Genomic DNA, 22,808 nt, shown 5'->3' with positions numbered 1-22,808 from the left:
GTGGGAGCGTTCTTGCTAGTCACAATGACAGCAAGGCATGCTGGCATTTAGGGCCTGGGGGCCAGAGGCAGCTAAACATCCTGCAGTGCTTGGGGCAACCTGCACAATGAAGAATTGTCCTTCCCCAAATGCCGACACCACCCACGTAAAGAAACCCCGCGTCATTCCATTCCGTCATAAAGCCGTACAGGCAGACCACACTCCTCTGTTTTTCTGAAACCTAGTGAGGCCTGTTCTGTGGCCATTGGGTGAGACTAGCATGAGGCTCTGAATACTAGTGTATACCCCTTTCCTGGACTGGCCTACCTTCCTGGGTTCATCTCCTTCAAGTGCCAACCTGGTGGCTCCTTTAGGTATGGCTTGGGTGATGAACGACCCTCAGCCAGGTCCTAGAGGCCCCCAGTCTGTCTCCAGTCTGAGCATCAGAGGGATACAGATGTCCCTACTAACCAAACATTATGTCATGCACTGTCCTAAGCACTTTACAAACATTCATTCACTGAATTCTCCCCACACTGGGTACAATTATAATCCCAGTTTTACAAATTAAAAAAAAAAAAAAAAAGGAACTGAGGTGTGTTGTGTTCAAGCAAGTTTGCCAAGGCCCCCCATTGGGCAGTTGACATGGCCAGGGCTCGGCCTAGGCAGTGTGGCTCCAGAGGCCATGTTCTTGACCACTGAGTCTCCCTCTGCCCAGGGAGCTGGAGGAATGTACCTGGAGTCCCAAGATTTCAGCCTGATGGACAGCAAAGGGGAAAGGTCGCAGGGAAGGCTGGTGACAGCCTGCTTTGTCTGAGCCTTGGAGGGAAACCCAGACCCCCTGTGATACTAGGACAGGAAAGGGCCTGGCAAAGAGGAAGCTTGGCACTCCCGCTTGTCAAAGTAACAGCAAAGAGTCATGATGACAGGAATCACCTACGGCTGTCCTCAGCAGCCATAACACAAGGAGCTGGGGTGGGGCTCCCAGGAATGGGTGACGCCACTGGGATGTGGCTGATGGGGGGGTAGGAAATGCAGTCCCACAGGGTCAGCCCTGCCTTCTCCACCACGCCTGCTCCCCCGAGGGCGCAGCCAGCACCCTTCCCCTAGGCAGCCCACCCTCGCCGAGACTTGGCAGGGCTGCCCATTGTTCCTTTCCCAGCACAGGAGAGCAAAGCCCAAAGCCTCTGTCAGGCTTAATCAGCATGATCACATTTTTGCTGGGTTTGGTCCAGGATGAGCGTTTGGACTCCTCATCAGGTGCCTGAGCTGACGTCTAGGATTGTCATTTACTGAGAACAAGAGAGTTCCTTATTGCATTTCCATTTAAGGCTCAGCCTGCCACACGGGAGTGCTCAGCCTGCCCTCTGAAGTGCTGTCGTCACCTTCCCCGCCCTGGGAGGATGGAGGGGTGAGGGGTGTGGCCACTGGCCTAAAGCAGGGGAGGCCTAATTGCATATTTTGTGCAAAGTGCACATTCCAGATTCCCTCTGCCTCTTATTTGCTCATTTATGCCTCCCCAGACACCCACACACCTGTTCCCTTTGGGGTAGGTTGGTTTGACCCAGTTTGGGGAAGAAAATTATGCCCACCTGAGTGCCCAGCTGAGCATGTGGGTGGAGGAGATGAGAGCGCCATTGTCAAGGTTAACAGTTTGTAGCTTCTGACTTTTGGATGCCACTTCTGACTGGAACCTTGACCCATGGTGGTTTCCTGCTAAGATGAAAGGGAACTGGCCAAGAGAAAGCCCCTCCCCAGACTTGTGTGGCTAGATGTGGTGTGGAGGAGAATAGCCCAGTTGTCTAACCACCTCCCCTACACACACACACACACACACACACACACACACACACACACACACACTCATGGGGTGGGGCGGGCAGGCTCTGGGCTGCTAGGCTTGGCCCTGGCTCATCCTAGCAAAGGTGAGATCCAAGTCAGCACCTGTGTGGAGACACTTTATCTCCACAGGCTCAGTGTTACCCTCTAGTCTGAGGACAAGTCAAAGCAAGCAGGCCTACCACCAGCCTGTGAGCTCCTGGGAAAGTCCCCCTTCAACAGATCTGTCCCGAGCTCATTCCCACCAAATCTCCAGCTTTTTAGGCTCTTAACCAGGGAGGCTGCATCCCCAGGTGAGCTCACACAGAGCCCTGGCAGGGGGCGCCTCATTACAGTATGTTTTCTTGTCGGACTGAGCCTCTGCCCAACCCCTCCCTCCTGCAAGCCTGACAAAAAGCCCAGGAGGCCCCCTTGCACCCCACCCTAAGCCCCTGGGCCTGCCTTCATGTGTGTAGGTGCTCTTGTCAAAGAAGGCCCAGGAGCAGAAGTATTTTCCCCCTTTGGCCTGTAAGGGGTTCCCCTGGAAGGGGATCTTACCATTTGCTTCTTACCCTGGCAGAGGGGAGGCAACATGAGGAGTTCCACTATTATGTGGAAATAATAGTGGAAAACAGTCCTGGCCAGAAAAGGAGACATTTTGCCCACGCTGAGTACAAGTGGCCAAGGAAGGCTGGCTGTGTTGGAAGCTGCCAGTGTCTGAGAATTTCATGGGGTGACAGGGCAAGGACTTGGGGGCACGCGCACAGGTCCAGCGTTGCCCTTCCCTCCTGAGTTGGAAGTCCCCTGTCTTCTCTGGGCCTACGACTCCCCACCTGGCCAGGGCCATTCACGTAGGACTGGATGAGTGGCTACCCGCGCCCCCCCACCCAGTAAGAAACGTGTTCTCCAGCGCAGCCCAGCCCAGCCCACAACACAACATGTGTCTCTGCAGCCAGCGTTGCACTCTGAGGCTTACATCCCAGCATCTACCATGCTGTCCTATTTTTTAAAATGAGAATCACAAATCAGCTAAATGGATTTCATAATCCATAATGGGTCACAACCTGCAGTTTGAGAAAATAATATATCAGATGATGGCCAAGATGCCTTCCACTCCGAACATTCTGGGATTCCATGAACTAGTTACTACAGAGGCCGGGGGAGGTCAGGGTCTCTTGGCCAGCTGGATCCAGCATCGCCGGTCGGGAACCTCCACTGAGCCCGCCTTCCTTCCTCTGCCCAGATCTACAACGGGACCCTCAAGCGGGAGAATGACAACAAGCGCTTCAGTTCCTACAGCCAGATGGAGAACTGGAGCCGGCACTACCCACGGGGCCCCTGTCCCACAACCGGCGCAGGCAGTGACATCTGCTTCATGCAGAAGATCAAGGCAAGCCGCAGCGAGCCTGACCTCTACTGTGACCCTCGGGGCACCCTGCGCAAGGGCACACTGAGCAACAGGGGCCAGAAGACCACCCAGAACCGCTACAGCTTCTACAGCACCTGCAGCGGCCAGAAGGCAGTCAAGAAGTGCCCCGTGCGCCCGCCCTCCTGCACCTCCAAACAGGACCCCGTGTACGTCCCGCCCATGTCCTGCAACAAGGACCTGTCCTTTGGCCACTCGAGGGCCAGCTCCAAGTAAGTGCCGCCAGGCTGGGCGGGGGGCCAGGGCGGGGGCCAGGGTAGAGGCAGACTGTCAGCGGGGCTGCACGCTGCGAGGGAGCTGCTGATGGCAGGAAGGACCACCTTGGTCCCCAGGGGTTCCTTGTCCCTGCAGGGGGAGCGTTCCTGACCTTGGGCAGTCCTCAGTGTGAAGGGGGAGACAGAACCCAGACATTAACAAAACGCATGGGGTATGTAGGCTCTAAAGGGTCACAGGGTATGAACAGAGGAGGCTAACTAGAGAGGGTTAGCTAGGCCAGTGGTGCTCCAACTGTGTGTCTCCAAACAGCAAGCGGCAGCATCACCTGGAACACTTTCGGGTTGCGCCCAAACCTACTGACTCAGAAACTCAGGGAGAGGCCCGGCAACGTGTGTGTATTAACAAGCCCCCCAGGGGACCGAGAGTCTGTGATCTTAGGCATGCAAATCTCTATCCATGTTCTGAAAGAGCAAAGGAGTGTGCCCTGATGTGGATGATGGGCAAGGGGGCCATGTTCCACCTGATAGGACAACAGACAACCAGGACGGTCAGACATCAAAATTGAGGAACTGGATCTAGTGCTGAAGAACAGAGTACATCTCTCGTCCCTCGACACTGAAGGCCCAGTGAGAATGAAGGAGATGAAGTGGGGTGTCCTGTAAAGAGCCACAGGCACAAGGTGGCTTGGGGATGGGACAGTGTCCTAGGGGACATTGGGCCTGCCCTCCAGGACTCAGAGCTCCATAGACCTCCAAACTCTTCCTTATCACTACCTAATGATCATTTATTCATTGATTTGACAAGCATTTACTAAGCATCTACTATGTTCCAGGATGTATGGTAAGGCTAGGGGACACAGCCAGAAACAGAACAGCCCAGAGCCATCTTAGAGCCACACAATTAACTGATAAACCGTTTTTCCTAGAGCTCCAGGAGCTCTGCAGTCTTCATCTCTAAACCTCATAGCCCCTTCTAGGCAGGTGCTAGAACTCCTGAGGAGGAAACAAGGCACAGAGATGTTAACTTACTTGCCCAGGGTCACACAGCTGATGCGGCATCCTGTGCTCTTCCCCACTCTGTCGCACTGTTTTGATAATAAGCTGAACCCCACTGTAAAGCTGAACCTCTCCTAATTACTTCAAAGGCCATAAGGTGTATTTAGGATGATTTGGAGAAGGACTAAGAAACCCTCTCCTGTGGAGCAGGGATCGGGGCAGCATCTAGCCCCGGCTCATTGCCCCAAACCAGAGGCTCTGAGAGGACAAGGTCTAGGCAAGACAGGGAAGGGGATGTATGACAAGCCATTTAGAGACGATGTTTGACTGGCAAATGTGACATTTGCTCAATGCAGGGCAGGAGTGTTACCAATACAAGACCAGAGAGTTCTGCCCATGGGGTGATCTTTCCCGAAATGGAGTTAGGACGCCTCACTAAACCCATGAATACTTATGGCAGGACTGAGGCAGCACACATGAGGAGAAGAAAACTGAGGCCAGTACAAACACGGAGGAGATCCCTAGTGAGGTGGGGCTGGGTACCACAGGAGGGGCTGCCCCTGCCCCCCGGGAACTCGCCGTCTCTGTTGGGAAGCAGGACACAGACAGGTGGAAAGGTATCCTTTCGCTGGAATGTTCAGGGAAGCGGGGCTTCAGCGAGGCTCTTGTGTTGTGAGGGGAGGGGACACAGCCACATCTGAGAGCCACATGGATGCTCAGTGGAGAGAAGAGTCTTGCTGGAGCAGACCTTGTGAGGAGCTGGGGCGTGTGCAAGAGGGAATAGCAGAGCCAAACAGAGGTTGAAACATAAAATGTTTAGTTTTGTGGCTCAAAAAAGTTGACTATCAGCCATTTCATGTGGTCCAACTTAACATGTGCCCTTGGATATTAGTCTAAGCAGTCTGCACTTGAACCTGCAGGATGGAGAAGCCACTGATGGGAACAGTACAGTGAACCAGGTGTTAGGACTGCTAGTCTGGGGAAAGGGAGGAAAATTTTGAATAGGGGAGCCTGGAGAAGAGACCCAATTGTGGGGATCTCTTGCTGTAGTCCCAGTGAGAGTGATCATGGTCAGAAGGAAGGCAGTGCCCGTGAGGGTTGGAAGGAGCAGATGTGAGAATTTTTATATGAGAAGAATTAGCTGGACTTTGGGAGAGATGGAGGCATTGATGGTTGTATAGAGACAGGAGGGAGGGAAGATGGATGGATGGATGGATGGATGGATAGGCTGTGGCAGCTTGGGCATACAGGGGGGTTTCTGAGCCCCTGGCCCCGGGGCTCCTAGCCTACCCTGGAACCCACCCCACTGCCCATTGCCCGCAGGATCTGCAGCGAGGATATCGAGTGCAGTGGGCTGACTATCCCTAAGGCTGTGCAGTACCTGAGCTCCCAGGATGAGAAGTACCAGGCCATTGGGGCCTATTACATCCAGCATACCTGCTTCCAGGATGAATCGGCCAAACAACAGGTAACTGGCTGCACACCTTCTCCCCCTGAAGGCCTGGGCTGGGAATGGGTGTGTGTCAGCCTGACCCCATTTAGAGATGGGTGGGGGCATTTGCATTTGCTCCTTCTCAGCCTGCCTGGCTGCCTGGGGCAAGGAGTGTGCTTGGCATTGCCTAAGATCACAGCTGGGGATCTTAACCCTCTAGTTGAGTGGACATTAGTCAGGCGTGTCTCCCCCACTGGTCACATGGAAGAAACAGCCATGGGTTCAACAGAAATCCCCTTTCTTAGATGCCACTAGAGAATGTGACAACTCTCTACCCTTCAGTTCCCTTCCCCAGGCCCTTTCCCTCTGTCTGTCTGTCTCGGCCTCTCTGCCTCTCTGTTTCTTGATCCTCTTTCTCACCAAGCATCCGTGGTGGGAAACAGGGCTTGTTCATGCCTCCTGAGCTTGGCTGTTGGGAAGGATGCCTATAGGGCTCAGCAGCTCAGCCCTAAAGTGTGGTGCCCTAAACAGGTTTCCTAGAGATTCCACGATCCATCGGCATCAAAGTTCCTGCCACAGGAGAAAGAGTTCCCGTGGGAGGGTCTCCCTTACGTCTGTCTTGCTTTGGGATTTTGAAGTGTATTTATATACATTTCCTCCTCCGGTCCTCACTGCCGTATTCCAGAGGAGCAAAGTGGGGCTCAGAACAGAGGGATGCCTCTCCTGGCGAGGACGTGGGGGGGCTAGCATCTGAATCCGTCTTGGTTCCTGATCTGGTTGCTGTGACTCCACACTGCTTATTTATTCTGGTTGGCTTGAATATTTTGGAACTGGCAGTAGACTTTTGGGTCTGAGAAAATCGCTTTGAGTAGAGTCACTAGATCAGCCTCACCTTCCTGACTGGGCAAGGCGGCCCCCCCTATCCCAACAGGTCTATCAGCTGGGAGGCATCTGCAAGCTGGTGGACCTGCTCCGGAGCCCCAACCAGAACGTCCAGCAGGCTGCGGCTGGGGCCCTGCGTAACCTGGTGTTCCGGAGCGTCACCAACAAGCTGGAGACCCGGAGGCAGAATGGGATCCGAGAGGCTGTCAGCCTCCTGAGGAGAACTGGGAGTACTGAGATCCAGAAACAACTAACCGGTAGGGAGTGCCAGCCGTGGAGCACTAGGGGTCGGGGGTGGGCGAGACTGCTGGCTGCAGTCCCAAGATGGGGTGTGGGGCAGCCCCTCCAGGCTGGGTCAAAGCACAACCGTGCAGATTTGACCTCAGGCTAGTATCTTGGGCGCCCCCATGGCACTGGCCTTAGCCAGATTAGTGGTGTCCAGATGGTGCATACCCACAAGGGGTCAAAGTCTTTTTTTTTTTTTTAAGATTTATTTATTTATTTGAGAGAGAGAGAGAATGAGGTGGGGAGGAGCAGAGGGAGAGAGAGAATCTCAGGCAAACTCCCCACTGATCAAAGAGCCCGACTCTAGGCTCAATGTGGGGCTCTATCTCATGAGACTGAGATCATGACCTGAGCTGGAACCAAGAGTCGGATGCTTAAGCGACTGAACCACCTGAATCAAGGTCTTTTGAAGATAGAAGGCAAAGAGTAGAAGGCTGGTGTCCAGGCAGGATCCATATTCAGCAGAGCCTGGGATCTACAGGTGAAAGGGAGGAAGGGAGGTCAATGAGAGCAGGGATTAATAGATCTTAAGCACCTTCCTGTGCCCAAACAATATGCCAAGCACTTGGGCCGAGGACACAAGAAACAGAAGGAACCATGAAACCCTCAGACTGGACTGGGAAGATGAGACCATGCACAGAGTAACCATGATCAGTATTTCTGGACTGACTTTCAGGTGGAAAATAGAGAACATCGGAAGACTCTGAGTGCTAACATTTACATCAAAAACCACAGAACAATCAAATGTTTCTCGATTGCCTTCCATAGTCATAATTTTGGCCTAGATAAAGAATTCTAGATGCTCCCTGCCCTCAAAGAACCTCGTTGAGACACTGGGAAGCGGGCTCAGGAAACAATCAGACACTAGACTGAATAACCCAGGCCTACTTGGAAAGTGACGTTCCAGTAGGGCTCATTTGCCAGAGCAGGCTGGGGGTGGCACGCCATTGCCTGGGGTCTTCCTGAGCCTGGTATGTGTTGAGTTGACGGTCCCCAACCTCCAGGGCTGCTCTGGAACCTGTCCTCCACTGATGAGCTGAAGGAGGAGCTCATCATGGATGCCCTGCCTGTGCTGGCTGACCGGGTCATCATTCCCTTCTCCGGCTGGTGTGATGGCAACAGCAACATGACCCGGGAAATGGTGGACCCTGAAGTCTTCTTCAATGCCACAGGCTGCTTGAGGTGAGAGAAGAGCCCGCCCGTGGGGTCTTTTGGCCCCAGACCTGGGCCTTTGCCCAGGCAGCCCCATCTCGGGCAGGACTCAGCCAGGGCGGAGAACATAAAATGCAGTCTGGCTGGCACTGGTCTTCATGGGTAGACTCCAGGAAACGGGGCCCCAGCACTCCTGACATCCCCAGATCCAGATAAGGATCAGGACTCCATGACCTCCTTTAAGGGACCACAGCAAACTTAGAAATCTAAGAGTGGAAATGCCAGATCTGAATATTCAAACTGGTTCAACCATTTCCCTCTCTTCCATTTCCCAAAAATGCATTTTTTGTACTATCTTGAAGTGTGTTCTTTTGGACAAAAATTTGCTGATTGGCTCCTAATGAGTCACTTCGCAGCTATGATGCTAACACCAATTGCCATATTCATTGGCGTGAAGATGGCACAGCTCTGCCCAAAGTCTCGTGAGTCCCACACCAGCATGAAGCAGGGCCCCTGGGGGCTGTTGGAGGAGGGACGTGGGCATGCTCATTCTAGGAGACAGATTGCAAGCTGGGTTGTGGGTGCTGGTATGGAGGTGAAGCAGTGGAATGGATCCCCTTTAGGGTCATGCCTTGCTCTGATGGGGTTTGTCTTCTCCAATTCCTGGGAGCCCCAGAGTGAGGGGTGCAGGTGGCGTGAGCTTCTGTCTCAGCTTGTGCTCCTCCCTTTCAGCCTCCATCAGTGGCCCCCAGTGAGCAAAGCCAGGGTGTTGAGGACTTGGTGGGGCTGCAGGGCCGTTGGGGACACCAGCGGCCACACTTGGCCTACACCACGCAAATAGGCCCAGGATGCTTGGGAAGGAGCCCACTGCTGGGGCAGAACACAGCTTCCACGGGAAGGGGGCATCTGGCCCCCCAGTCAAGCACCCATCAGCTCTTTTCCCAGATCCAGCCCCTGGCCCCAGCACCCCACAGAGCTTCTCCTGTCCCACAGAAAAAAAAGTGGGCAGGCGAAGCTTCCAGCCCCCATTCAACAGGTGCCCCTTAGTGGTAGGGCATGTGTCTTGGTCTGCTAGCCGCACTGGAGGCTTTGACCTTCATAAAAGTTACAGGTGGGCCGCAAGAGGGGTGGAAAGAGCTGAGTTCAAATGAGAGCCCATCCAACCTCAGCCAGAATGGGGCAGAATTGGCTGAATGGTCTTTTCCTTCCTTCTTCCTCATTTCGTTTGCCCTGCTCTCGTCCTATCAAACCTCCAACCTCATCCCCCCTCCCCTCCGCCCCCTCGTCCCCCACCTACTCTCCCCTGCGTGCCCCCCAACCACTCTCTTCTCCACCCCCCCTCCTCCCCTGCCTCCTCACCCCTTCTCTGTTTTCTCCCTCAGGAACCTGAGCTCTGCTGATGCAGGCCGCCAGACCATGCGAAACTACACGGGACTCATCGATTCCCTTATGGCCTATGTCCAGAACTGCGTGGCGGCCAGCCGCTGTGATGACAAGGTGAGCACACCCAGGCGGCACCCCACCCCGGCCCTGGACCCCCGTCCTCCTCTCTGTCCAGCACTCCAAGGCCCAGGGCCTCCCCAGAATCAGTGAGGGCAGCTCCTTGGACTCTAGGTCCTGACATTTTCCTCTCCCAGGCTCCACAAGGCAGGTCTGCACTCGAGGGGCCTTTAAGGCATGGTCCAGTGACAGGACAGATGCCCAGAGACCGGCCAGTGAAGGGGACAGCTGTCTGCAGAGTGCTCTGCTCGCCGGGGACAGTGGTTACAGAGGCAGGTCCCCTGTCCCTCACTTAGAGGCTGTGTGAATGCGGACACTTCCATGATGTCTCTGTTCCTCAGTTTGCACTTCGCTCCAACAGAAATGATCATAATCCTAATCTGCCTCCTGGGTTAGTTTAAGGGCTCAATTAGTTCATAAGCAAGACACGAAGCGGGCCCGGCACCGAGTGAACTCTCCGTGAGCAGTTGCTGTCGCCGGTGCCGAGCCCCGCCTGCAGCCCTGAGGAGCCACACTCATGCCCCCGGGGATCCTCCCTGCACCAAGCCTCCTTCTACTGCACTGGCTTCCCACTTCGTCCTAATGAGGCCACTGGCCAAGCCGCCTCCTGTCCCCTCTGGGCTTTGGGACCCACTAGCACACAGACAGAAAGGAAAAATCACGGAGGGAAGAGAAACTGAAGGCTGAGATGTTTCCATCACGGCAGGACAGCAACTCGGGAGAATAGTGAGTTCCCACTGTCCCTAGATGACCGGGGGACTGTCTGGGCACCACGGGTACTGGGTCCTGCACACAGTTTCCCGTGGAGAGATTTTGTCTCCCCTTCCTCCACTGGATGTGACAACAGGGCCTCAGGAGAGAGACGGTCCCTCGGATCCTCAGCCAGGTCCCAGGGGGCATCATATTTTTTCTGCTCTGGATGCAGCATCCCCTCTACCTGTATAGCCCAGGCCCTAAGACTCTGAGTCCCTCAAACCCTAGCAGGGCTGACATCATTCAGACGGTCAGTCCGCTGGCCCAAACCCCAGCCTGTCCACGGAGGACAAACGGCAAAGGCTTAGGAGAAGCTGCCGTGGCAAAATCCCAGGTCCTGGGTCTTGCTGCCCGTGTGGACTTGGGATAGGTCAGCACCTCTGCTATTGGAAGCTGAGGACCAGCCAGCCATGAAAAGGGGGAATCACAGGGGCATGGGGCTTCAATGGCTTTTGAACCAAGGCTGCTCCTGAAGGAGAATGTGCCAGGACAGAGGTGTGCGCTTCAGTAGCCCAGTCCGACCGCTGGACAGTTGCTGTCGCAGTAGAAGCGGTGGCCACTGTCCACGTGTCCTACTCTGTGCGGGGCCCCATGACGGGCACTTCCAAGTAGCATCTTCCCAGTAGCCCAACGAAGTCGGTGACCTCAGTCCCATTTTACGACTGAGAAAGCCGGGGCCCCGAAGGTAAAGCAAGCCACTCAAGGTCACGCAGCTAGGAAATGAGAGAACTGGATTCCAGTCCAGGCTCCGGGAAGCGTGACCGGGAGAGCCCGCGTTCATCCGTCCTGGAGGAGCTGAGGGACCTGCCTCTTCCTCAGGAGCTAGGGGCAGGGACGGGGCCCGGGACGCCATCAGGGCGGGGCCCGGGCTCAGGTGCCACGCTTCTGCTTGGCCCCCAGTCCGTGGAGAACTGCATGTGTATCCTGCACAACCTCTCCTACCGCCTGGACGCCGAGGTGCCCACCCACTACCGCCAGCTGGAGTACAATGCGCGCAACGCCTACACTGAGAAGTCCTCCACGGGCTGCTTCAGCAACAAGAGCACCAAGATGATGGTGAGCGCGGACGCCACCAGGCACCCTGCTGGGCTCAGCGGCCTGGCCCACCCTTCCCCCTCTGTCCCCTCCCCCCCCACCACCGCCCTGAAGCCTGAAACCAGCCCGAGAGGCCAAGCGCGGGCCAAAGCCTTGGCCTCGGGCTGGGGCCGCACTCTGGGAGCCGAGTACAGGGCATTCTGTCTTGCATACAGAGGGGATCTGTGTTCTTGAGACTGGAGGAGCTCAGACCGCCCAGAGGTCAAAAGCCTCAGCCCTCCGTTGGCAGAGCTTGTCCTCTCTTACTGTGTGAGTGATAAACTCGGCCCCATCTTCTCCATTACCCGGGAAGGTTTGGGGGTAGCCAGGACTCTAAGCCCTCTCTGGCCTGGTTCCCACCAGCTCCCAAGCCTCCCAGGTCCCCGCAGAAACAGGAGGGTGCTATGGAGGGAGGGCCAGGCCTCCCGCACTGGGTACAATGGCCCATTGGCCCAGGGTGGGTCAAGCTCAGAGTCTGACTCTGGGAGGGGACACATCATGGTGTGAGACCCAAAAGCCGCTGGAAGGTTTGGGCAGAGGCTGGCCTGCAGCACCCTTCCCGGGATCCCGAGATTGTTCTCTGCCTCCCTCAGAGACCATGGAGGGGGACCACGGCCCCTGCCCTCACTCAATCCTGTGGAGCTGCCATAGGATTGGGGCACTGGGGCAGGTGCTTCCTAGGCCCCTCCCATCAGGAACCAGGACCCTGGAGTTGGGGGGCACGCAGAAGGCTTGGGTTCGGTCCCTTCCCAAGGCTCCCTGCTGACCTGCACTTTGTCCTCAGAACAACAACTACGACTGCCCCCTTCCGGAGGAAGAGAGCAACCCCAAGGGCAGCAGCTGGCTGTACCATTCAGATGCCATCCGCACCTACCTGAACCTCATGAGCAAGAGCAAGAAAGACGCCACCTTGGAGGCCTGCGCTGGTGCCCTGCAGAACCTGACCGCCAGCAAGGGGCTGGTGAGGAGTGGCCTCCTCCCCTGTGCCCACCCCCATTTCTCCAACTTGAAGCCAGGCTCTGTTCCCTTCCCTGTTCTCCCACGAGTGTGTCCACAGTCTGAGTCCTAGCAAACACCTATGGCCTGTGGAGCTCCGTTCTACAGACATGACTAGAGGCAGTGTCCTATGTGATATGGCGGAGCAGTGAGGGAAGAGAACTAGCCCAGCCCTCTGGGAACTCCCAGACGGCGGCTAGGCAAACCCACTTCTGCTGGATTCTGTCTGTGCCCACAGAGTCCCCTTTGCCTTGTGCTTCTTGGCCCCATGCTGGCCCTGTCTGGGGTGGGGGACAGAGATGAAGTTTGTTTGTGGCAGGTGGAGTCTCCTGTGTGTTGAACTGACGGAGGGAAAAATAGAGGGTTTGGCGCGTGGGCAGATCTAGAGGAAGATGCGGCAGGATCAGTAGGGATTTTGAGGCCAAATATAGTTTGGAGGACATGATGGAATGGCATTGAGCCATAGGAGGCCTGCTGTAATCAACGAGCATTTAGATGGGGAGGCAGTCAACAACCCCTCATCTGTCCTTGGGACAAAAGAGAATCAGCTGGAAGCAGGACCAGGGTGAATTGAGGTAAGGAAGGAACTTTCTTGACCGTGAGAGGATGAGGCTGGGGGTCTTCAAGAACTCCAGACCAGCCTGGGACCAGATTATAGCTCGGATGGCTTTGTTGCTAGAGCTGGCCTACTTCTACGGGGCCCTGGACTGTGTCTCCTTGTGGGCACGGACCCTCTCTTACCCATCTTTGTCCTGGGCAAGTACCCAACAAATATGTGTTGAGTACTCCGGAGGTAGGGAAGTTGGAAGGTGGTCAATGCTTCTTGCATCGACAAATATCACTGACCGTAAGGTGTCACGTGAGCAGACTGCGGGGACGTGTAAGGAAGGCAGAGCTGAGACCCATAGCTGAGCAGTGGCATCTGACCGTTCTGTTAGACCAGGAGTCGATTCAGGGCCCCCATGAGCGAGGGGTCTGAGACTTCCCTCTCATCACCCGCCTGGGCTCCAGGCTGATCCGGGAGTAGAGATCAAGGTCAGGAGAGTTGGGGGTGCATTTTCGCCTGGGTGCTTGGTTCGTTGCTGGCGCGTGAGTAAATTTGTGTCGCTCTTCGTCCGTGCTTCCAATGCGAAAGAGAAACGGTATTTGGGACTCTTCATTTGGGATTACCTGGCCCGCTTCCACCACGGTGCCTGTGAAGCCCCAGGCTAGGTCCTCACTGGGCCTTCTTTCTCAGATGTCCAGCGGCATGAGCCAGTTGATCGGGCTCAAGGAAAAGGGCTTGCCACAAATTGCTCGCCTCCTGCAATCTGGCAACTCTGATGTGGTGCGGTCAGGAGCCTCCCTCCTGAGCAACATGTCCCGCCACCCTGTGCTGCACCGAGCGATGGGTAAGCACCCTCCACAGCGTCAGACCACCCCTCTGCCCCGGGCCTCCAGCTAGGACTTGGCAGACCCCCCACTTTCCAGAGCTTGCTGGAAGGTCCCCCTCTAAAGGGTGAGCATTCCAAGAGGGGAAGCTGGCCCAAGAGAAGCTTGGGGGTAGGAAGGGGCAGGTCTCCTGGAGATGGGGGGCAGGTATGCAGAGGTCCCATCTGGGTCCCAAGCCCTGAGTTGGAGCTAGAATGGAGCCTTGAGGCGTCACCTGTCTAGGAACCTGGTTGAGGGCAGTCCGGGACTATGGCCCCAGAGGAAGCCCCTCAGCCCCTCTCTCCCTCGGTCCTCTGAGCCTGTGCCATCCACTCCTTTCTCTCTCAGGGAACCAAGTATTCCCAGAAGTGACCAGGCTCCTCACCAGTCACACTGGGAACACCAGCAACTCGGAAGACATCCTGTCCTCGGCCTGCTACACTGTGAGGAACCTGATGGCCTCCCAGCCGCAGATGGCCAAGCAGTACTTCACCAGCAGCATGGTCAACAACGTCATCAACCTGTGCCGTAGCAGGTAGGTGGGGAAGCGGGCGGTCTCCTCCCCACCCCACCCCCACACCGCCTCACCCCCACCCCGTGCAAAGCACGACTCCCTGCGAAGTCTCAGAGGTGCGGCGGGAGCAGGACCCAGTACAGAGAGAGCCAGGGCAGGAGAGGCTTGGATGCAGAGAAGTTCCAGAAGCCAAGAGCACTGTAGGGCTGAATCCAGCAGCCGGGCCCTCAGGCTGCACAAATGGGGCAGAGGCAGTGCATTCTCCGCTGTGGATCACCAGGGGACACTGGGTCCTCAGAGGGTCAGCAGGAGGCATGGAGCAGCAGACCCCGCTGTGCGGGAACTTTATTCTGCTCCATGGGGCTTTCTCCTCCCAGAACAAGGGCTAGGCGACCTTCCCCCTCACAGCCCCCAAGGAGAATCCTAGGACACTTCTGAGTGGGCAGGGCCGTGGGGTCATGCCTACTGCGCAGAGTGACCAGCCCGATGGGGCTCCTCTCTCATGCACCCCTGGGGCCTCCCCACATCTCTAAGACCCGAGGTGAGGGGAGGAGGGAGGAGGGTGCTCATTCTCATGCCTCCCCGAGACTCACCCCACAAATGAACTTCCTGCCCGCCCAGTGCCTCACCCAAGGCTGCAGAAGCTGCCCGCCTCCTCCTGTCTGACATGTGGTCCAGCAAGGAACTGCAGGGCGTCCTCAGGCAGGTAAGGGCCCGCACTGTTGACCCCTGCCCATGAGGCTCTCCTGCATGTCCCCTGCACAGAATCAAGTCTAAGTGGGGCAAGGAAAGAGAAGCAGAATGGCCCACCCCACCCTATGGCGGGGACTGAGCCGCACTCCAGACAGACAGAGTCAGAGCTGAGAGACCAATGTGCGTGACAATGAACGTGATCACACTATGAGCAAATCTCTCGGCTAGAATTCTGGGGAGGTGCCGAGTGCATGAAGGGCAGAGGGAATCAAGGTAATGTGTGAGAGGCCTGGGGTGGGATCCTTTAGGAGCAAACTGAAAAGCGAGGTGGGCAAAAGGCACAGAATTCATTTGAGGGTGTGATGTGCTCTGTGGCTTCAGAGGTAGGTTTGGGCTAGATTACAAACCCCTTTAATCTCTGTGAGAGTTTGCCCTTGGCACAGGGGAGCCATTGAGGGTTTTAGGTAGAAAGTGTCATGATTAAAGCAATACTTGGATACAGTGGCGGGGCCCAGGGAACTGAGAGGTGCAGGGGCAGCCTCATCTGTCAAGTGGCGACCCTGGCTCCTCTCTGTCCTCAGCGCCTCTCAACCTCGTCACACACAAAGTCTTACCCCAGGTCTCAGTTTACCAAACCTCCCCACACTGGCCTCTCCCGCTCCTGCGGCCGCTGTTCTTTAGACAGAGATGTCAGCAGTGATGAGGCCTGAACAACGACAGAACGTGGAAGAAACAGACTGGGCAGACTGACCATGCTCGAGTGCAAGCCTGGAGACACTGCGGCCACATTAGCAGAAATAGATCGGTTGGGGAGAGGCCAGGTAGGCCTTGTAGGGAGAGGGAGAGCAGTCCCGATTTCAGGAGGTCAAGTCTGAGGGGATTGGATCGCGGGTGTGGGACCTGAGGAGAGAGGCCAGGCTGCCACACGGATGTTTCCCACGGGAACACTGGGCAAGTAGAAGCCCCGAGAGCAGGCAGGACCACCATGGGGCACAGGTGTGTGGGAGAATGTTGGAGGGTAAAGGCAGAAGCATGGAGAAGATCCTCAGCTGGGGGCCAAGGAGAGCAAAGGGCCAGGAGCCAGGAGGCGCTGTGCCGGCTAGCCAGGAGGCAGCTGCAGCCTGTGCGGGAGGACAAAGCACAGGAGCGGGTAGGCGGCGGTCCCCGGGGCTACCAAGGCGCCAGGGAGGCCCCCGGATGAGGCGATCCAGAAGTCCCAGGCCACCTGCAAGAGCACTGTTGGCAAAGCAAAGGGAGCCCTTGGGGCCCCTGCCGTGGGCGAGGAGGGACGGGGAGGGGGCGGAGTGGGGCAGAGGGGAGAACCAGTGTGGCCCAGAAAGGAGGGAGACAAAGGCATGAGTAAAAAGACCCCTGTTTAATGACAGAGGGGACCCAAGCATCTCTGTCGTGAGATGAGGAGTGAGCAGAGCAGGGGAAGGTGAAGGCGCGGGAGGATGAGGAAGACCGCAGAACGGAGCGGGGCTCAGGGTCAGGAGTGGCCTGATCGGGTAGGAGAGGAGATGGGAAGACAGCCGCCCGGGGGCGGAAGGAGGAACAATTCTTCCTCCAGCACAGCAGGGCGACAGGAGGGACCATGGCAGTCAAGGTCGACTGGGGAAGGCTGAAGGCCACGGCCAGTGGTGGCCCATGTCCTCTAGTGGACAGTCCAGTGCTCTTTCCCAGCAAAACCACAGTGTGGGCAGGCTTGGCCACGGGGCAGCTGCAGGGGAGACTCCGTGGAAGGGAGGTAGGTGAAGAGACTGGGTGAGAACTTCCTCAAGCTGTTCCATAGTGGTCCAGAAGGTTCCGCTCACCCAGAAATACTGATACCACATCCCCCCAAGGCACCCAGAGAGTCCCCTTGTTAACATTGTTCTGTACAGCACCCATGGGAACCAGCTTCGCCATCCGGTCCCCATTGCTCCCTCTAGCCCTGCTTGATGGCAGCTTCGACGTGACGAGGGCCATGTTTCTGTTCCCAGAGCACCCGCACACACACCGCCCACTGGGTCCTTACAACCACCATGAGGCAGGCCATGGGGCTTGTGTCCATCCTGAAGAACAGGACTTTGCCTTGATGCAGTGAGTCATGGCAAGAGCAGGGCTGGGACCCAGGAATTCTCACTCCTGGGCTCTTTCCACCAAATCCAGCCAAGCTCAACAGGAGCGAGCAAGCAAATCTGTGGTGGAAAAACCAACATCATGTGATTCATGCCCAGACCAAGCAGGCCTTGGGCTTTGAACCACCTGGTGTCTGGATCCCTCATGTTCCCACAGGCCAGTGAGAGCTGACAGATTCTCAGAGCTCTTAGCTGGCACCAGGCGCCCCTTCTCAAGGGCCTCTAGGCCCCATCTGCTGTCCCCATTCACTCCAAAGCATTTATTGAGCACCTGCAGTATGCTGGGAGAAATAATAGAAACAAGATTCTGTCACTCCTCAGCAGGAGCTCAGGGGCTGGTGGGGCTGCAGGTGGGAGAGCAGACAGGTAAACAGAGCCTACAGCGTGGCGGCTCCTCAGTACCGGCACCAGGCGCCTCTCTGGTATGTGAGAAACGCTGGATGTGTCCTCGCTGCCAAGAGCTCGTGTCAAGATTTGGGGAAGAGAGAAAACAGGGACGGTCAGAAGGAAGAAAAACAAACAGCTTTTCTAATCTGACTTTGGTTATTGTTCTGTTTAAAGAGTAATGACTATGAGCTTAAATCCTTATGCCTTAATTCAGATTTCTGCAGATCCACAGAAAATTCAGAAGCGCTGGTGGAAGCCCAGACACGCTTGACTAACCCGGGCATATCCACGGCCTTATGTTTGGTTGCGCATTTAATCAGTCCAGGTTTAGCCCCGACTGATTTCCTGACACACACATGTAATGAATCCAGAGGGCTATGGCTCAAGCCCGAGGCCACTCCGGGAGGGCAGTGTCTGGTACAAGCCCAAGGCCACTCTGGGAAGCCAGTGTCTGGCCCCGTGGGAAGTCCCACGCTGTTTCGTCCTAGAGTGTTTCATGCAGCTGCTGTTTCTTCCCCCTGCAGCAAGGCTTGGATAGGAACATGCTGGGAACCTTAGCCGGGCCCAACAGCCTCAGGAACTTCACCTCCCGATTCTAAGAAGGGGCTGCCCAAGCAAGTACAGATTGCAGGTAAGAATCGGCCCCCCCAGGGCAGAGGCACATCCAGGACCCCTGCAGCAGCCTCAATTGGTCTCACAGGGAGAGGCCAGGCCTGTGTTCCGCAGGGCACAGAAGCATCCTTCAGTCTGGCAGATGGCCCGGCCGTGGCCGACACAAGGCCTGTGAGGACAGCTGTACAGGCTACTTGGCCACAGGACATTAGGGATGGGCGGTGTCCTGATAGCATCAGCAGGCCAGAGGTCTGGGCAGAACTTCTAGGTACAGCTGTGTAGGTTATGCACTGTACAACCTAGGTGGTGCCGTTCACATGGACTACGGTATGAATGCCCTCCCCCCCCTCCCCCCCCCCCGCCGCAGTGATACAATATGTCATTCTGGGTTTGCACACCTACAGCTCACTTTCTTATCCTTTCTATAATTCACTTTCCAGTTTGCACATGCCTAATGTGGCTAAGCTTATTTCTAGCTGATGATTCCAGGGACCAAGAACTCAGAACCAGTATCTCTGACAAAGGCCTGCAAGCCTTAGCTTCCAGTAGAATCACCCGGGCCGCTTCCTAAAACACACTCTCCCGGCCGCAACCCCAGCAGATCTGACTCCAGAGCGTTGGAGTGGAAAGTGCGTTATTAAACAAGCACCCAAAGTGTTTCTGAGGCAGGTGACATTAACCTTCCCAGGCTGGTCACCAGAGGTGGCCCTGGTGTGGAGCCATCTGCAAAGAGCCAGGGGCAAGGACAGGGTCTCCTGAGCTGAAGGGGGCTCCTTAGCACCCTGGTTATCTGCCAGCATGCCAATACCAATGTCCTGGTGGGGGAGAGGCTGAAACCCTGGTCCAAGTGAAGATAGATAAAACATCAGACACCTTCTCCTGACAGAGAAGCTTCAACAACATGAGGGTGGACAAAGAGAGAAGACAAAAGTCAAAAGGGGGGGCAGTATTGGCTAGACCTCCTCGTGTGGGGGTGTCTCCCTAGAAATGCTAACCGGATGACCTCTCCTTTTCCAGAAATGATATGATCCAGCTGAGAAGACCTCAGGCCTTGCTGGAGGGGTGATTCTGCACACCCTGCGCAGTGTTTGGAAAAGTTCAAATGCAACTGAAAGCAAACCTGAAAACTGTGGATGATGGAAATATTTTTAGATTTTTTTTTCTTTGGGGGAACTGGCAGGCAAGGGGGGTTGGGAAGGGTGGGGGGGGACTTTTCTTGAGTTAAAGGGGCTTATGTTTCATGTCAATACTTCTTTCGCTGAGAAATGGTATATATATATGTATGTATAATGTAAGTGTGTGTGTGCGCGCCTGCTTGTGCATGAGTGCCTAAAAGCATGAGCACAAACTGCAAAAAGCTAAGTAAGCTGTTTCTGCACCTCATGAGGTGGGAAAAAGGACTCTCACTCTCCCACGTTTCCTACACGACCTGTGCTTTTTGTTTAGCTGCCTGTAGTTCCCAAAATGTGTCATGCCAGGGCAGGGGACCCGCAACCAGGGTCAGGTCCACGAGAAGCCTTGCGAGGGAACCATCTCCCGGGCGAGGGTAGGGGGTGGTGGGAGGGGAGAGTAACTGGGGCTGGGGCCAACCTACCCCCTTAAGAGGCAGCTTTGCAGGAAGGGAGGCTGGCAGGGCTGCTGACGTTCAGTGTATCTCATGGGAAACTTTAGTTGTCTGATCATGCCTCCCTTCCCGCAGGGCCACAGGACCTGGGGCTGGACAGGGTTGGGGCTCCAGGGGATGGGCAAGGACAGTCACGCTTGCTTTGCTATCTGAAGTCTGCTCTGGGGTGTAGGAGCCAGTGAGATGGGGCTGGCCATGCTCTTGGGCTGCATACCCGTCAGAGGAGGCTCAGCCTGTAAAGTGCCTGCCTTCAGGGGCTTGTCATCTATTTATTTCAGGAGAAAGAAGGCAAAATGGTGCTCAAAGCCAAAGAGCTATTTGGGGAATGGCTGTTTTGTCTTCACATTCCCAGTGGTGAGGGGGACAGCTGGGGCCCCAGTGAGACAGTGACCATTTGGAAATTAACCAGGAGGATACTTCCCTGGTAAGACTCAAGAGAGGGAGGGTTCTGGGTCTCAGGAGACTTGGAAGGCGGGAATTTGGATAGAACAGGAAAGGGAGCTGTCACTTCAGGGCACCAACAAGCCCCAGCCCCAGCCCCAGCTCCAGCCCCAGCCAGAGGCTGACCCCACCTTCCCCTGAAAACCAGCCATCCTGTCTCCACTCTGTCTTGGGGAAAACCACAGAGGATGTGATATAAGAGGCTTGTCAGGGGCACCAGCCACACCCAAGACCCCAGACTCTTGTGCATTTCAGAGGAGAGGAAGTAGAAGGACCTCCTGAGAGCCTCATGGAAAAGCTCGCTGTAAATAGCCCTTAGTATACACTGTAAGATAGAGCAGAACATGGGTTCCCAAGGCTTCCTGATGTCTGCCTCTGCCACCCGCACCAACATTGTTGGTGTCAGCTAGGAACTGGCTGCCTGGTGCACAGGCTTCTGTAGAAGAATAAGAGGTGCTCCTCCCTCTTGATTCCTGCTCATCCTCCTCCCAGGCCCCCTGCCCCCCACCCCGCTCTACCTCCCCCCTTCCCCCGCCGTCCAACCCCACTTCTTACCCCAGCAGTCAGAACCGAAAAATACCCTTCTGGATGAAGGGTGTGCCTGTTAAGACATGTGACGGACTGGGGCCAGCCCTGTGATGATGGGCCATTTAATCAGTGTCCCCCACTGCTGTGGGTCCGTGATGCCCTCCCCCCTTGTTGCTCATGATAGAAGGCCTGTTCCTGACTCCCCCTCTCTCAGGGGCCATGTAGGAGTGTGGTCCCACCAGGCCGTCCTGGGTGTAGGTTCCAGGATGACTCCTCTGCCGATCACCAGGGCTCAGAGGAATTCATTTCTTAAAAAAAAAAATACGTATGGAGCACCAGGATATGCCAGGCCATGTTGTAAGCACTCAGGATACATCCGTGAACCAAACAGACCACTGCCCCGTCCTCATGCAGCTTACATTCTCGGAGACACGGGGTGCTTGGCTTTGGGGGTTCCCCCCACAGTGTGAGAGGATTGTCCAATCCAGTCAGGACAAGAGAGAAATAGCCCACTACCAGTGAGGCCGTGGCTCTCACCCCTTCACCCCCAGGGAGGTGCCCCTTCCCTTAGTGCTGTCCTGACTTCCTGCCACTTCTCTGCTGGATTTCTGTCACCAGCTGGGGTGAAGAGCCAGGTGGGCCCAGCCCTCTGCCTTGGGGAATGGTGGGCTGGATGCACAGTTAGGCCAGGCCTGGTTTTGTAACCTCTCTTGTGCTTTCTCCAGCCCGCCAGCTGGGCCCGTCACCCGGGCCTTGGACCCGTGGCTGTCCCTTTGGAAGAGGCAACACTGAGAAGAGTCCTGAGGAGGCATCTCCCAAGGACAGGGAGGAAGGGGTTTGCCCAGGCCCACACTGGCCTCACACTACCAGGGCTGACACCCCAAACAAGACATTCCAATTTGGGGCCAGTGGGGAAGGACAAAGACCACTCAGTCTCTGCCTGTCCCTGCCCTGACCCCAGGATCTCTTATGCTTCAGACAGATCTGGTCATTGGCCACCAGCAGCCTGTCCAGTGGGGGTCAGATCAGCATTGCAGACCCCACGCTTCCCCTAGTGATGCAGTGAAGGGTTTTCTCCAGACGTGTGGAGACAGTGATGTTCTCTCTTGTCCACCCCAGAACCTGGCTGAAAGGTGGGACGGCCAGGGTAAGGGGGGCTGGGAGGATGGGATGGGCGGGGGAGATGAGCAGAGGGAAGCCCGGGGCTGATGCTGTAGGTACCCTGGAACCCCTCTGGAGCCCAGCCTTCCATTTGCCTCGTGTTTGTACAAGAACCTTGTGCTGGCCAGGCCCAGTTTCCCTGTGTGATGCACTATGTATTTGCTTTTGTGGAAATATAGGAAATAAATAAATTGCTGGCATTTCTGTGAACTTTTTTGAGCAGTGGATTATTTGGGGGCACCACTGAGGAAAGAAGAGCTGCTCACTCCCTTCCAGGCTCTCCCCTTACTGAGCCTGTGCCAGGCTAGGCCTGAGCACCACCTGAGGGAGACGGGCACCACCACGCATAAGCAGCTGCTCCGTGTCCGCGCATCTGAGCCCCACAGTGGCTACATGACACCAGCATCGATACCCTAATCTGACAAATAAGTAAAGTGAGACTTAAGGAGGGAGCGAATATGCCCAGTGTCACAGAGCTTGGAGAGGGAAGAGGCACCCCACCTATGAATGCACCAGGCAGAGCACCTGTAGGGAAAGGAACTTCAAGGACATAAGAGGATCCCATGTTTACCGAAAGTGTATCTTACCTGCGTCCTGTATGAGGTGCTTGGAGCATCACAAAAGCAGAGGAGGTGGTGGGCCCCAGCCACAAGAGGGTCATACAGGATAAGACGCGCACAGGGAACTTCCTAAGACACAGGTGGTAAATTCCAAGTGGTGGTCTGGACACAACCACTGTAGGCCATCGTTGCATGTCAGGGCCGTCTGGGTGGAGAATGTTGAGAAAGCTGAGGGAAAGTCTAAAGATGA

At 55.9% G+C, this 22,808-nt stretch overlaps 1 protein-coding gene across 1 annotated transcript in view; it reads left to right on the top strand.

Annotated features, from left to right (window-relative positions):
• PKP1 (plakophilin 1) overlaps positions 1-22,189 on the top strand; it is a 49,970-nt gene extending 27,781 nt beyond the window's left edge. The window contains exons 3-14 of the mRNA XM_027612229.2: positions 3,041-3,435; positions 5,758-5,902; positions 6,798-7,005; positions 8,038-8,215; positions 9,568-9,682; positions 11,339-11,494; positions 12,297-12,473; positions 13,746-13,899; positions 14,267-14,453; positions 15,054-15,138; positions 18,157-18,263; positions 19,262-22,189. Of these exons, the coding sequence (XP_027468030.1) occupies positions 3,041-3,435; positions 5,758-5,902; positions 6,798-7,005; positions 8,038-8,215; positions 9,568-9,682; positions 11,339-11,494; positions 12,297-12,473; positions 13,746-13,899; positions 14,267-14,453; positions 15,054-15,138; positions 18,157-18,231 (1,875 nt within the window). The 3' untranslated portion in view covers positions 18,232-18,263; positions 19,262-22,189. The remainder of the gene's footprint in view (positions 1-3,040; positions 3,436-5,757; positions 5,903-6,797; positions 7,006-8,037; positions 8,216-9,567; positions 9,683-11,338; positions 11,495-12,296; positions 12,474-13,745; positions 13,900-14,266; positions 14,454-15,053; positions 15,139-18,156; positions 18,264-19,261) is intronic.
• Positions 22,190-22,808: the final 619 nt, after the last annotated feature.

This window comes from Zalophus californianus, chromosome 10 (assembly GCF_009762305.2).
Source record: "Zalophus californianus isolate mZalCal1 chromosome 10, mZalCal1.pri.v2, whole genome shotgun sequence".
Taxonomy (NCBI): Eukaryota; Metazoa; Chordata; class Mammalia; order Carnivora; family Otariidae; genus Zalophus; species Zalophus californianus.
Note: the sequence above shows the minus strand (reverse complement) of the source record. Positions and strands in the feature narration are given on the sequence as shown.